At 40.3% G+C, this 15,292-nt stretch overlaps 2 protein-coding genes across 2 annotated transcripts; both read right to left on the bottom strand.

Annotated features, from left to right (window-relative positions):
• Nucleotides 1–4,474: 4,474 nt before the first annotated feature.
• LOC141390984 (uncharacterized) lies at nt 4,475–13,091 on the bottom strand. Its single transcript, XM_073963900.1, has 2 exons — nt 13,066–13,091; nt 4,475–5,267 (listed from the first exon to the last, which is right to left on the bottom strand). Exon 2 carries the CDS (start codon nt 5,265–5,267, stop codon nt 4,566–4,568), a length of 702 nt encoding a protein of 233 aa, XP_073820001.1. The 5' UTR covers nt 13,066–13,091; the 3' UTR covers nt 4,475–4,565.
• Nucleotides 5,289–10,535, bottom strand: LOC141389572 (uncharacterized). Its single transcript, XM_073961284.1, has 2 exons — nt 6,805–10,535; nt 5,289–5,343 (listed from the first exon to the last, which is right to left on the bottom strand). Exons 1-2 carry the CDS (start codon nt 10,533–10,535, stop codon nt 5,289–5,291), a joined length of 3,786 nt encoding a protein of 1,261 aa, XP_073817385.1.
• Nucleotides 13,092–15,292: the final 2,201 nt, after the last annotated feature.

Raw genomic sequence — 15,292 nt, forward strand, 5'->3', positions numbered from 1 at the left:
AACTTGGTATTATCAACGGTTTGGATAACGTTATTAGGGAATGTGGTTATAACAAAACATTTGTTCAGGCAGCCAAAAATACGATAGATAACCAAGCGACTAGGTCTTCGACGCTACTCTAACTTCTAACGCGAGGTTTCGAGTTGTCATTCCTAACTTAATGTGAATCTTTTCTTAATTGTGTGACCCTTTCATTTAAGTTTGTAGATCACACCTCGACTAATCTAAACTATGAAATTTGATGAATTTGTTTCTTAGTTTCTCTCATAAGTAATCATGCTTCTGGGACATACAACAAAATGGGCAACTTCAAAGTAGAAATACGACCGTCTATTAATCTTATGCAACTTCACATAACACGGTAACCGATCAATCACCTATCCTGAAACTGAGTACGGATTGGAATGCCTACAAGGTTAATTTCAATAAGTACAAGAGTGAAATCAGGAAAACTAAGTGGAACTTTCGAGTTACGCTGATGGAACTTTTAAGTTACCCTGTCTGATCTCTTGGAAAGTGCTTTGGTTCAAGCTGGCCCCATGACAATGATGTTGGAGTTTACCCGGAGAAGACGGAACTTGTACTATTCACAAGGAAACGCAAAATTCCCGATTTCCAGCCTCCAGTCTTGGACGGGGTTGCATTGGAACTTTCTACGGTAGCGTTTCGTTACTATCCTGGACCAACGCTTGACAGGGTTCATCACTGATCACCGGCTCAATTAAAAGCACTCCTCACATCGCTTTAAACATTATTTTGGATATGCAACCTCTGGACATCCTAATTAATGCTTGGTTTACATTTACGAAATCCACTCGATTTCAACTGTCAAATCCATAGGTTAAACGTCAAATGAAATCCAGATGAGATTTCATTTGACGTTTGAGCTATGGAATTGACAGTTGAAATCGAGTGGATTTCGTAAATGTAAACTTAGCATAAGTTTCCAGCGGAAAGAACGGTTTTTAGACTCCGTGAATCAAGATCGGTTTTCAAGCAAAATCGTGAAAACCTAAAAACACCATAAAAATCTGAACTTTGACCGTGATTTATTATTTGTTTTTTTATTTTTTTTAATATTTCTCATCTATGAACATTGTACTTTCAGAATCCGCAAAAACTTCCCAGGTGTAAGCACCTTTCATTTAAAGTTAGTTCAGGCGCACCATGTACTACCTTTGTTTTCAGCTGGTCGAAAACACACATAATTTCATTTATCACCAGAAGCCAGAATAGAGGTGTGAGAACGCCTCCGTGCGGTGTACCTCTGTAAACAGTTTTCCTCACGGAACTCGCTCGCATTAGTAGGAAAAAGTTCATTTATTCTCACTACAGAAAGTCGTTTTTGAGAAAAAATGTCAAAAAGTCATAACCCTAGTGATGGCACATCCCCGGTTCTTGGTTTATCTGTTTATAATTTGTTATGTTGACGTATTTTTATCAGGCGGTCACTGAAATCGGATGCGCCTTACAAGCATATGCACATCGCGAAATTTTTACCCATTTAAAGGTTTTTTGAATGGTGAGATACGACTGACCGCACATTTTAGCCACTGAATGAAACATAGATAAATGCATACATATCGATAGAGATGCACTTGCTGTATCCAAAAATCGCATGCGCCTCGACTTTTGTGTTTTTTCCTTGGTTGAAATTTCATTATTACTCCGCACTACTCATTTCTGTTGCTTATCACGGAAAGCAAATATACTTTCACGATGACAAACTATTTTCCTTGTAGAAGTTTTAGCAAAAAACTTAAGTTTTTGTATGTAAAAATTAGCGAAATAGTATAATAATCCCAAAAATTTTTGCCCAATTTTTCGTATTAAACCAAAAAATATATGTTTAAAATAATTTCCAACAAAAAGTTTTCGTCTTTTGTTGTTGCTGCAGTCTTTATGATTTTGGCCTCACATTTGTCTATGCGTTCTCTAGATTCTGTACGTATTTTTAATTTATTTTTTAGAGATTTTTATGGACTCTGAGTTAGAATAAATAAAATTTAATCCAAGATTTTTTCATTTTTTTTTTTTTATTTTCCACGAAAATAAAAATAAATTTAGCAAATATTTTAGCATCTACGTATAGATATCAAATTCTGTTAACGATTTATATATACATTTTCTAATTACAACACAAAGGAAATTATTAAATATTTTTCTTTATAAGAGAATAAAGCGCCACATAAATTTTGAGCGCAGCATCCAATATTGTGAACGCGAACAGATTTGAAACCACGATTTTTTTTTCCGTAGCCCATGTACCAAAAAGAGGGCATGTGCTCGAAAAAAAATATATATATTTTTTTGCAATGGAATTGTAAAGGAAATTTGAAATTTATCATATACATATGGCGAAAAACAAAAATTTTTTACAATCGATGAATCCGAGTTTCACCCTTTCAGAATTCGCGAACTGTTAACATATTCTATATAGTATGATATACATTCTTTAAACTGAAGTGTTTTAGGAGGAATCCCATAAGGTCGACCATTAAAATTAATTTACGTGGAAGCTGTGTTGGCATCAATGTAGAAAAATAGGTAAAAATGGGTTGAAGCCAACAAGTTTTTTTATGCTCCCTTCCGATTTTAGGCTTAACCTTACATTTTATAGACATATGCCCAAAGAAAGACTCAAAGAATACAATATAATACTAGTGTATCATTTTTCGATATATCCACCGCATCCACCTAAAATTGATGCTGACATTTTGAAGCCGGAATTTCGGGGTTTTTTGAATTGTTTTAATAATTCGGACGCGCAACAAGATAATATTCAAAACTCACATTAGGATTATAAAACTCGTGATTCTACGTCGTTTAATGCATATCTCATGAGTGTGCTCCTTACAGCATCCTAGTAATTGGAGTCTAAAGGCCAATATTTGATGCGTGATTTTTTTAAAAAACTATTTTTTGCGTTTAAAATTTACAAGTGCCATTCAATTTCCTTTGTAACCCGCGTGAATTTAGTTTTTTTACGCGATGGATCTAATAAGACCTTCCGCGATCGAATCCATCCACTAAAACCGCGGATATAGATACCCTGAAAATAGGAAAAGCAGCAAAAAATTATTTCGACAAATCCGCGTACTAAACCGCGATTTTCTTGAAATTTTTTTACGTAAATGGAATCCTTTATACGCGATTATAATATTTGCGAAAACGCGTGACATAAATTACAGAGATTCGCGTGTAATATGGGTTTTTCACCAAAAATAGAATGTGGAGGCACATCCGCGGTTCTTGAAGAATCTAATTAAAATTGGTATATTTAGACGTATTTTTGATAGGCGCTGACGAAACCGGATGCGCATCAAAATCGTATGCACATTGCGTGACTTTTACCAACTTTAAGGTTTTTTGCAGTGTATGATGCAACTGGTGGCACACAATGGCCCCTGAGTTAAACATCGAAATATGCATAAATTTTGACAGAGATTGATTCGCTGTATCCAAAAACGGATGCGCATCAACCGACTTTAACTAATTCGCGAATAACAGGCTTTTTAATTATAATATTAATTGAATGATTGTAATTTCAATATTACTCTTAATTTCCTACCCTTATAAGTTATCACAGTAATCAGTTAAACTCTCGTGATGGTAAACCATATGTTTTGATGAAGTTTTAACTGTATACATTCATTATTCTATGGGATTTTAGCAAAATAGTTGGAGAACTCCCAAATATTTTTTTCTAATTTTTAGAATCTGTTGTTCTGCCTAAACAACTCACTAAGGGATGGTCACGACGGACGACGATCCCTGACCAACCCAACCTTTACCTGGTTGCTGCCTCTAGGATGGAACCAATTCGAGCCTGCGGCTGCTTGTGACGCACGTCTGTTTCAGGGCACCAACAATTCACACGCCTTTCTTCCCTTGGGGAAAATCTCAATTCTCACACAGCACTAAAAAGTCTTGGGTTTCGTTTGGGTTTTCTATTACAAAAGTTTTATTATGATTTCACTTCTAAAACAATTTAATGACAATTCGAGGTTTTAGACCGATTTTTAATAACTTAAAAATTTAATGACAATTCAGACAACTAATTTCGTTTTAGTTAAATTCACAGTTCTATCTTTTTTTCTTTTCGCACTGTCTCGTGGAGTTCTACTTTTCTAGTTGATAGTCAAAACACAAAAGCGAACGAAAGTTCGAGCATCAAAAAAAGGAAAACAAAAAGAGAACAACAACGTATGATACGGCGAATTCGTTGTTCATAGCTCTCGGGAGAGAGTGACGTTTATGTGAGTGGAACCCATTGCTATATTTAGGTGCTGCTAATGCAGCGTTTCCCGCTCACATAAACATACTCCCCCCCATTGGGACTAGGTCCCAATTAAACCAAAAATAATACATTTTACTTCTTAGGGCAGTAATAGTAAATAAAAATAATAAAATAAATAAATTAATCCATGTTTATAATACTTATGTTGCCCCAGAGCCAGCCAGTAGCGAATGTTGACATCCCTGAGACATTGCGAGGAATCGTGTATATCGCCCCAGAGCCAGTCAAGAGCAAGGAATGGCATCATTGAGACGTAGCGAGGAAGTTAGGCTCTTAGAGGGACCGCACCAAAAAATGCCCATCCAAAGATGGTGTTTTGGGCATAAAGCCGGCCCGACAGGGCAATGGGGAGGCCAAGAAATACGCCTTTCGCGGCATCCGCACCTAAAACCACGTTGACTACTCCAGGGTGTTGGAGTTCCGGGTCAGCAACCTCGGCCTTTCGGTAAGTCTGGCGTATCTGCCGGGGATCAATGGGCTCTCTCGGCTCGACTAAACGACGGGTGCTCTTCCGTAGGTACGTAGTATACGTGCGAACCCCGTTGTTGTTGGCCGTCAGCACCGCCTTGTTCAAGGGCTTGAGCTTGGTCTCGTCCTCACCCACGGAGCTACCGAGCATTATGGTGCTGTCTGGATGGCGGGGGTCAAGCAGCACCTTAACTTCCACCCAGGGCTCGAGTACACCAGGGATACGAAGCTTGACCTGGGCTGACATCTTTAGCCAATAGTTGTAGTTGGTGTCGAGGGGGTGCATTAACGTGTGGTGGGGCAAGGTACAGGTACGGCACCCCTTCTTCGCGGGGCAATGAAGTACGACGTGTCCCATTCCCAAACAGTTAACGCAGTAGAGGGACACTCGGACGAAAGTCGACTTCGACTGCGGGGACATCTGTAAGAAAGCCCGGCAGTGCTGCAAGGCATGGCGGGTGTCGCACATGGGGCACTTGTACTGCTCGTTGTAGCTCATCTGGAAAGGAACAAAAATTAGTTAGGGGGTAAGAATTCCATACAAAAAATAGTGGGAAAGACAACGTTTGGCTGGCCTGTGGAGCAAGAAGGTTTAATTTCTGGGAAGAAGGACGAGCTTATGGACCGGTCGAGAGATGACACCATTTTGCGTCCTCAGATCCACCACTCTTACGCGCCCATCGGGCCCTTTATACATTTTGACGACCCGGCCGAGTCGCCATTCGTTCGGAGCCATTGCCTCCTTGTGTAATACCACCATATCGTTGAGTTGCAAGTCCTCCTGGGGTTGCTTCCACTTAGTTCGCTTGTGGAGCTCTCGGAGGTACTCCATCTTCCAGCGCCTGCAGAATTCTTGCGAGGCCAATTTCACACGCCGCCAACGATTCTGCATGGACGTCCTACTTTCGACCTCCTCAGGTTCCGCGGGAGCAAGTAAAGACCCCCCGATGAGAAAGTGCCCAGGAGTAAGTACGTTGAGATCATCGATGTTGTCGGACAAGGGGGTTAGAGGCCTTGAGTTCAGGCACGATTCTATATTAGCCAGAATAGTCGCCAGCTCCTCGAACGTGTGTCTGATCTGGCCGGACATCTTCCTCAAGTGGCTTTTGCAGCTCTTGACGCCGGCCTCCCAAAGCCCTCCCATGTGAGGCGCCGAGGCAGGTATAAAATGCCACTCCAGCTTCTGGAACCCGTAACGAGCCACTGAGTCGTCTTTCAATTCGGAGACAACCTTCCCAAAGTTTGACCGAAGCTCCCGATCAGCGCCCACAAAGTTTTTTCCGTTGTCGGAATAGATGTGGAGGGGGCAGCCACGCCTGGCGACAAATCGAGCCAAAGCGCCCACGAAAGCTGGGGTAGACAGGTCACTTACCGGCTCCAGATGTATGGCTTTCGTGACAAAACAAACGAAAAGACATATATAACCCTTTGAGATACGACAACCCCGTCCGTTAAAGGTTTTTATGTCCACGGGGCCAGCAAAATCGACACCAGAGGTGGAGAAAGGCCTTCCAATCGTAGTCCTCTCCGGAGGAAGCGCAGCCATTAGTTGACCTTGTCGCTTTTTTTGAGCCAAAACGCATCTTGTGCACTTCCGGTATCGCGCCCTCACCAAGTTCCTACCCCTGAGGATCCAACATTCGAGCCGAGTAGTGGCGAGAGTCAACTGGACACCACCATGGTTCGTCTGCCGGTGCACCTGGTCGACGTAGAGGGAAGCGAATCTACTTTGGTAGGCCAAAATGATCGGGTATCTTTCCTGATACGGCAGAGAAAGGGTGGAACTCAAACGTCCGTTAGCCCGAATGAGCAAGTTATCATCGAGGAATGGGTTCAAAGACAGAAGAGGGCTACCCGACTCTAGCTTCCGCCCCTTGAGGAGGCAATCGAATTCCGAGGGAAAGTGAATCCTTTGAGACAGTGACATCAACCGGTGCCGAGTAAATCTGATTTCCTCCGGGGACAATTTTATACTACCGAAAGAGACAGTCTTCTTAGTCTTGGGGTGGCTCCGTCGGAAGAATCGGAAGATATACGAGATGACATTTGTAGCTGTAGAGAGACGGGAAAATCTTTCTAAGACATCTTCTTCCACGGCCGATCGAGCAAGATTGACCTTAACCGGTTTGCACTCAAGGGTGGTTTCCGGTATCAACACACTGGAGGGCCATTTCTGCTTCTCCAGCTTGAGCCAGTCTGGTCCGTGCCACCACAGACTACACTCCTTTACTTCCAAAGGAGTCCGCCCCCGGGTTGCTAGATCCGCCGGGTTATCAAACGTTGGCACATGGCGCCAATTACCTCCAATTTTCTCCTGAATGACTGCTACCCTATTTGAGACAAAGGTCGTCCATGTGTAAGCGGGCTTCTTCAGCCAAGAAAGGACTATTGTTGAGTCCGACCACGCTACCAACGGAGCTTTTGGAAGATTTAACTGTGGCACTACGGAGTCCACCAACTCCGCCAGGAGAAGAGCCCCACATAGCTCCAAATGAGGCAACGATACCTTTTTCAAAGGAGCAACCTTGGATTTTGCTACCAGCAAATTCGAGTAAACTGAATCACCCACCTCTACTCTCAAATACAAAACTGCAGCATATGCCGACTCCGACGAGTCACAAAACCCATGCAGCTCAATCACACAATCTGGTGAGAAATTTACCCATCGGGGAATGCTTATCTTTTCGATCTCCCTGGAGCTGGAGACAAAATTTTTCCAATTCAAAAGAGTAAAAGGCTTTAGGGGATCGTCCCATCCTATATCATCGAGCCAAAGTTGCTGCATTAAAATCTTTGCCTTGACTATAATCGGAGAAAGCCATCCCAAAGGGTCAAAAATCCGGGCAATTATTGATAACACCTGTCTCTTGGTGTACGAACTTTTCTCTTCTAACTTTTCCATCATAAAGAAGAAACTATCTGACACCGCATTCCAACGAATGCCAAGTGTCTTTGCCGAACTTTTGTCCCCAAACTCCAAAAATTCTTCATGCAATAAATGCCCACGAGCAAGTCCTTCTAAAAGTTCTTTCGCATTAGACGTCCACTTTCGCAATTCGAAGCCAGCAGATCCTAAGATTGCCACCAATTCTGCTCTGGCTTTCAACCCCTCAGATACACTATGACTTCCCACCAGGGCATCGTCCACATACATGCTATTCCTCAAAATCTTTGAGCCAATTGGATAGCGATATTCCTCATCATCCGCTAGTTTTAAGAGAGTCCTAAGGGCCAAATAAGGAGCACAGTTAACTCCAAAGGTAACCGTCTTAAGTTGGTAATCTGATACTTCATCCTCTGAGCAAGTACGAAACAATATGCGTTGAAACTTAGCATGCTTCGGATTGATCCAAATTTGGCGGTACATTTTAGAAATATCCGCATTGAAGACATATCTGAACATGCGCCAATTCAGAACCAAAGACACAATGTCTCTTTGAAGCGTAGGGCCAACATACAAAGCGTCATTCAAACTTTTCCCGCCTACTGAGGGGCATGAGGCATTAAAAACCACCCTCAACTTCGTGGTGGCACTATCAGGTTTGAAAACCCCGTGATGTGGCAAATAAAACCCATCTTGATAGTTAATGAAACCCTCAATCTTTTCCATGTGCCCCAGGGACAAGTACTCAAGCAACACAGCATCATAATCAGTTTTCCGGTCAGGCTTCCTCATTAACGATGTTTCGTTGCGTAAAAACTGAGTAAGAGCGATAAATCTGCTGGATTTTGACGACAACTCAAAAGTCAAATCAGTTCTAAAGGGTAAGTCTACCATATACCTTCCGTCCGAGCATCTAATTGTCGTAGACTGGAAGATCTCCTCACATCTTCGATCATCCACTGAGACAGTGGGTACCCTACGCACCTCCTCAATTTCCCAAAACTTCGCCAGTTGATCCCTTACAGACACTTTGGTATAGTGGGACACGCTCACTCTATGTTGCTCGGCTGAATTGGTAGCAGGACCCGTCAAAATCCAGCCAAAAACTGTCTCTTGCGCTAACAAAGAGCCTAGAATATTCTTTCTCACCCCATTGAGCAATATTATGGGATAAACGTTGCCCCCGAGCAATATGTCCACAGGACCACTTTGATAAAACTTCGGATCTGCAAAGTCTAGATCCGGAAGCTCTTCAGCACAAATTGTCTGTAAAGGCTGCGTAGGAATATCCCCCGTAATTTCCGGGACCACAAAAGCCTCCAAGTCCATTGAGAAAGAGGTATTTTTGATCGAACCAACTGTTATTGTAGCCACTTTAGAACATTTCGTTAAATGTTCTCCACCCAAACCAGAAATATCCGCCGAGACAGAACTTGTTGGTAACCTTAATTGTTTTTGAACCCTCGAGGCAATGAACGTATCGTCCGAGCAAGGGTCTATCAAGGCACGGACCCTATAAGAAACTCCATCTTTTACAATATTCACCCAAGCGGTGGCAAGCATTGTCCTATTTGCCACCGTAGTATGAAATGTCCGAGCATTAGCAGAAGTCGACGGACCATCCGACGCCACACTTATATTCGTAGATAAGGGTGGATTACACGAGGAAGCATTTTTGGAACCCCTGGAATCATTTTGAGGAACTTTGTTCTTATGAAGAAGCACATGATGTTTCAATGAGCATTTAGGACAACCCTGCGACCTACAATCAGTCGCTCTATGACCAAGAGCCAAACAATTTATACACCGATTCTCTCTTCTAATCACATTGAGCCTGCTCCTAAATTCCATGCTGAGAAACTTCGGACAAGATTTTATCACATGAGCCCCTTTGCACAATTTGCATTTATCTTCATTGACCTTGGTATGATGGACCTTAAACTGCTTTGATTTGTCAAACTGGGTAAACTTGGCGCGAGAGTTTTGATTCGACTGCGCAGTACTGGGTCCAGTAATGTCCGACACACTTTCTAGGGCCTGATATCTTTCCGTTAAAAACTTATTTAAATCATCCCAATGAGGCATTTCAGTCTTGTTACTCAAGGACTGTTCCCAAAGAGACAAAGTTAGTTTCGGCATCTTTGTGGAACATTGGTAAACAAAAACCGGATCCCACGATTTAACGTCTATCTTCAATGACTCTAGGACAGAAATGCAGTTCGTGATATCACGCTGCAACTTTTTGAGACCGCTGGGTGACTCTTGCCCACAATGGGCCAAATTAAACAAAATTCTCAATTGAGAGTTAATCAGAATCCTCTTATTTTCGTATTGGTTTTTCAGGTTGTCCCATGCAACCGGTAAACCTTCTGCCGTTAAGGGAATATGGCGATTTATTTCTCTCGCCTCACCACCTGTTTTCTGAAAAAGGTGGTATAGCTTCTCTACAGGACTGAGCTTCTTATTTGTCATGTAAATAGCCGTGAATAAATCACGAAAGCTAGGCCACGAGACATAATCCCCATAAAACATTTCGGTATCGCAGGGGGGTACCGCGACCGAGGAAGAGGGTTTCTGAATAGAGGACGACGGAACACTCTTAACTTTCTCTTTCCATTCCCCGAGCAAGCTCACAATTTTAATATAGGCCCCATGGGCCACATTCTTTTTCGTTTTCATAACCTCTTTATTTTTCTTACTACACTCTGGATCCGCTAAACATTTCTTGTAGCTCTCTTTCCAGTCCGCCCATGAACTCAGAATCTCTGCCTTTTCAGCCTCAATCGCTGATTCGTTGTATGCGGAAGCATCCGTCCCCTCTACACGCTCCAAGAATGAAACAATTTCATCACATTGGACAAGAAAATCTTCGAAAGTCGACATGTTTTTTAGGGAAATGCTCGAAGCGAAATATATCGACACTTTACGGACCAACCCGCACTCGATTATAAAATCTCAAGACAAAACGTAAATCTTTACGAGCAAGTTCCTCTATGTAAAGGAGACAGACAAAATTTACCACCAAATACTAAGAGGAAGTTATTTATATCAGCACTTAGTGGGAGCTTACGCCCATCCGCAAGAAAAACTTCAAGAGAAAGTTAATGGATTTAAAAATGTAAAGGAGCAAGAGGAAACCCTCACGAGAAAGTTAACAATATACACAATGTAATGAGTAAGAAAAAATTCGCAAAATTCACGAGGAAGCTAATAATCACCAGGCATTTAATGAGTAAGAAAAATCCGCAAAATTCACGAGAAAGCTAATAATCATCAGCCCTTTAATGAGTAAGAAAAACTCGCAAAATTCCTGAGAAAGTTAATAGTCATCAACAATTTCAACAATTCTGATATTTACTGTTTCCACACCACTGTGCACAGCCAAATGCTCCAAATAATTCAACTTCCCCACGAGAAAGCTTTTAGCCCCTGGGCTCAATCGGTATTTCGTATCCAAAATACGAAATCACATCAAAATATTTTAATTTTATTTTCTAGCCCTTTCTGTATTCCGCACCCACTGTACGAAACCGACTATACAGCTATCCACCACCAATTCAAACTTCCAGTCAATATGTGCAAGTACCATAAACCTTCACTTCAAAATTAAAAGGGGTATTGGATTACTTTTAGACCACACAAAGAAGTCTCCACGAGACAATGGTAGAACTCCGCTTCGTCACGAGAAAGATATTAACCAATTTCGATGATAATAAAAGTTCTTCACAAAAGAAAAAGCTCCACACTTCTCCTCGAGAAAGTTGGAACTCAATCGACCACAATTCAGAAATTTATCCTCGAGAAAGTATTCACCCAAACGTTGACAATCAAAACATTGGCCAAGAAAATTCCCCGAGAAAGTTGCACAGCAAGCACCAATAATTTACCATTTGCCAATAAATATTTCCAAAAATAACTTCTCCACGAGAAAGCTGTGCTTCCATTCAATGACTCAAATATTATTCAAACGTTTCTCCACGAGAAACTGTTCTCATCCACAAATGGTTTGAGAAATTTTCAAAACAGGCTCTCCTACAAAAAATTGTTGTAAACAAAACAAATATTTGCTAACATATTCTCCATGAGAAAGCGCCCAACAATTTTATCATATTTTTTAACAAGGTCTCCACGAGAATGACTGTCTTTACATCAACACACCAGATATCTGTTAAAACAACACTTCCCACGGGAAAGCTGTTGTCCAAACTCCGACACTTCAGGCTTTTGAACAACTCATCAACAAATTCTCAGTTGCCACAAATGTACAGGCAATCTACCAATTCCCCAATGTGTTTTATTGTAATCTTCATATCAATGTGCATCACTCAAATCGGCACACTGTGCCAAAACCAAATGTCTAATTTGAAATATCAACAAATCCTCATTAGCTTGCCAATGCACACACAACTGCTTTGAGCAAGTTACCACGTTTACCATAAGAGGCCACACAATCTGTCCTCCAACGCACTGTTAAATTTATGCCCTTTTCAGCAACGAGTAAATTTGTTTGTGTTCCTATATTTTGTATTTGATTTGATTGGCCGCTCCCACATAAACACAAATTATATTTTGTTCTTTAACAAGTTCTTTATGAGTGCAAATTTCTGTGCCACTGTCGCCAAAAAACACAAGAAAACTCCCATATCATTAGTATCCAAATATTGTAATCATAACCTGCCCCAAGAGCCAATAGGTTTTGTTTTATTTATTCTTTTTTATTTTCTATCTCAAAACAAATATTTTAAGCAGCGAGCTATATTCCCGTCTATCAACGAGCCAAACGTCTATTTAAAATATTAGGTGCTTTCTTTTCTGTTTTTTTTTTTTGAGTTGGTATTGCCTCAAACATATGATCAATATCTTAAATTTTCTGCATTTGTTTTTTTTTCTCTCTTATTTATTAATATTAAGAGCCACCACAAGTCCAACAACAAAAGAAATACCACATTCAGGCATATGACGCAATAAGGGTTGGTATACACACTCCACACACATCAACGAGAGCCAGATCAATCTCTTAGTGCAAGAGTACATAAACGCAAAAAATGATTGTTAGCATCGAAAGAGATAACCGGGAGACAGCGCAACTGCAGACCAACTGCATCGAAGCAGCGCGGATGGCGCACAAGCAGCGACCTAACAACCACTTGTGTGTTTGGGTAAATAAGACAATTTGCCAAGTGTAAGGGGAAAGGCAGGCAAACAAAATACATATGTTGGTATGTACTAGACGACAACCCAAAGGGCAAGGCAAGAGCAATGGACAAGAATAATTTTTAACGGTACACAAGAGTCAAAAACCTTGCAAATATTTTGCAAAGAATACGTAACGGCAACTTCCAAAAAATATTTGCGACCGAGGGCCAATACGTTGTCGAGCAAATATAATGATGATGGAATTTCGTGTACTTACTTTGTGCACTACTCCTCTATTTCTCTGGCTGTTACTGTTTTGCCGGTTCTCGAAGGACCAGATGTTGTTCTGCCTAAACAACTCACTAAGGGATGGTCACGACGGACGACGATCCCTGACCAACCCAACCTTTACCTGGTTGCTGCCTCTAGGATGGAACCAATTCGAGCCTGCGGCTGCTTGTGACGCACGTCTGTTTCAGGGCACCAACAATTCACACGCCTTTCTTCCCTTGGGGAAAATCTCAATTCTCACACAGCACTAAAAAGTCTTGGGTTTCGTTTGGGTTTTCTATTACAAAAGTTTTATTATGATTTCACTTCTAAAACAATTTAATGACAATTCGAGGTTTTAGACCGATTTTTAATAACTTAAAAATTTAATGACAATTCAGACAACTAATTTCGTTTTAGTTAAATTCACAGTTCTATCTTTTTTTCTTTTCGCACTGTCTCGTGGAGTTCTACTTTTCTAGTTGATAGTCAAAACACAAAAGCGAACGAAAGTTCGAGCATCAAAAAAAGGAAAACAAAAAGAGAACAACAACGTATGATACGGCGAATTCGTTGTTCATAGCTCTCGGGAGAGAGTGACGTTTATGTGAGTGGAACCCATTGCTATATTTAGGTGCTGCTAATGCAGCGTTTCCCGCTCACATAAACAGAATCAAACCAAAAAAATATTTGCAACAATATTTTCCAATAATAAGTTTTTCTCTTTTGTTGTTGCTATAATATGCAATTTATGTACCCAATCTCTATAAATTTTTCTACGCATTGTCTAGATTCCGCATATATTCTTTAATTTATTTTTTGAGGGTTTGTACGGATTCTGGGACAGGATAATTTGGATTTACTTCAAAATTTTTTTATTATTTGTTGACTTTCCGCGAAAATAATAATAAATTTAATAACTATTTAAACATCTACGAATAGATATGGACTGCTGTTAACGATTTATGCATACATTTTCTCATAACAACAAAAAAGATATTTTTAAAAATTTTTTCTTTATATGAGAATAAAAACCGCTATAAATTTTGCGCGCATTGGCCAATTTCGTGAACGCGAGCAGATTTGAAACCGGATTTTTTTCCTTTACCTCTGTACCAAAAATCGTAGATGTGCTCGTAAAAAAAATTTTTAATTTTTTTCAAATGGAATTGTAAATGAATTTTGTTATTCGCTATATGCTCAAAATTCTCGTCGGTATAATACAAATATGTATTTGTTAAAGAAAAGTTCTATTGGAGTGTAAGTTTGCCGAAAAATTTTCTTGTTAGTCCTTGGTATAACAGAGATAATGGCTAGTGATTAGATAAATTGAACTGATTTTAATAGTACTCAGGTCCAGAGAAACCCGTAACTTTTCTGTATTGGTTTACATGGGTTAAATTACAAGAAATAACTGCAAGCTTGGCGTTTGATCGTAGCGGTATAATATATTTTAAAGCTTATATAAAAGACAACTACCATACTCTACCACAGACAATTTCCGGAGATTTTGAAGCAGTGGATCCTACTCAGATGTACACACAAAAGCTAAAAGTTTCAAAAAAGAAATTTCAACACAAGCAAGACTACTACTTTTATGACAACATTTCTTATGAGCATTTTAAATGTTACACATCCCATAATTTATATTATGTATATTTTACCGATAAATTGACTTAAATATTACAATAAATATAACATTCAAGATCAGATGTCTTAAATCTCGACTTTAGCCCAGTCAAAATAGATTTGCGTATAAGGGGGAAATAGCAAAAATTCCCAAAAAGTTGAATTTTGGTGGAGAGCTAGGGTTCACCATTAAAAGCAGCGTCCTAAAAGTCCCCATCGATCCCATGTGTGCAAAACAAGTTATTCGGGATCAAAGGTAATTTTTGGAGGCATTGTTCAGTTTTTTTAATTTTTCTCAAAAACGGTAAGACTTAGCAAAATCCGGCTGAAGCAAAAGTTGTAGATTTAATAATTGTCAACAAGAATGGCATTTATGATTTTTATACCCTACACCACTATGTGGAAAGGGTATTATAAGTTTGTTTTGGGAAAAATTCATGTAACACCGCGAAATATTCGTCGGAGACCCCCAATGTGGTATACCAATCTTCATATCTCGACGAGATAAAGCGATTTTGAGACGTGTGTCCGTCCGTCCGTGTGTCCGTCTGTCCATTATAAATTGTAATCAAACTCCAGGCCGCAATTATGGACCGATCGTCACG

Source organism: Musca autumnalis, unplaced genomic scaffold, assembly GCF_047663935.1.
Source record: "Musca autumnalis isolate F117 unplaced genomic scaffold, ASM4766393v1 scaffold_1, whole genome shotgun sequence".
Classification (NCBI taxonomy): Eukaryota; Metazoa; Arthropoda; class Insecta; order Diptera; family Muscidae; genus Musca; species Musca autumnalis.

Excerpts from the sequence above, each read along its gene's own strand:
- LOC141389572 (XM_073961284.1), bottom strand. The coding sequence starts at position 10,535 with ATGTCGACTTTCGAAGATTTTCTTGTCCAATGTGATGAAATTGTTTCA. Across the intron at positions 5,344-6,804 it reads ACAGCTACAAATGTCATCTC|GCCAGCCAAACGTTGTCTTT; the intron begins GTATATCTTCCG and ends CTTGCTCCACAG.
- LOC141390984 (XM_073963900.1), bottom strand. The coding sequence starts at position 5,267 with ATGAGCTACAACGAGCAGTACAAGTGCCCCATGTGCGACACCCGCCAT.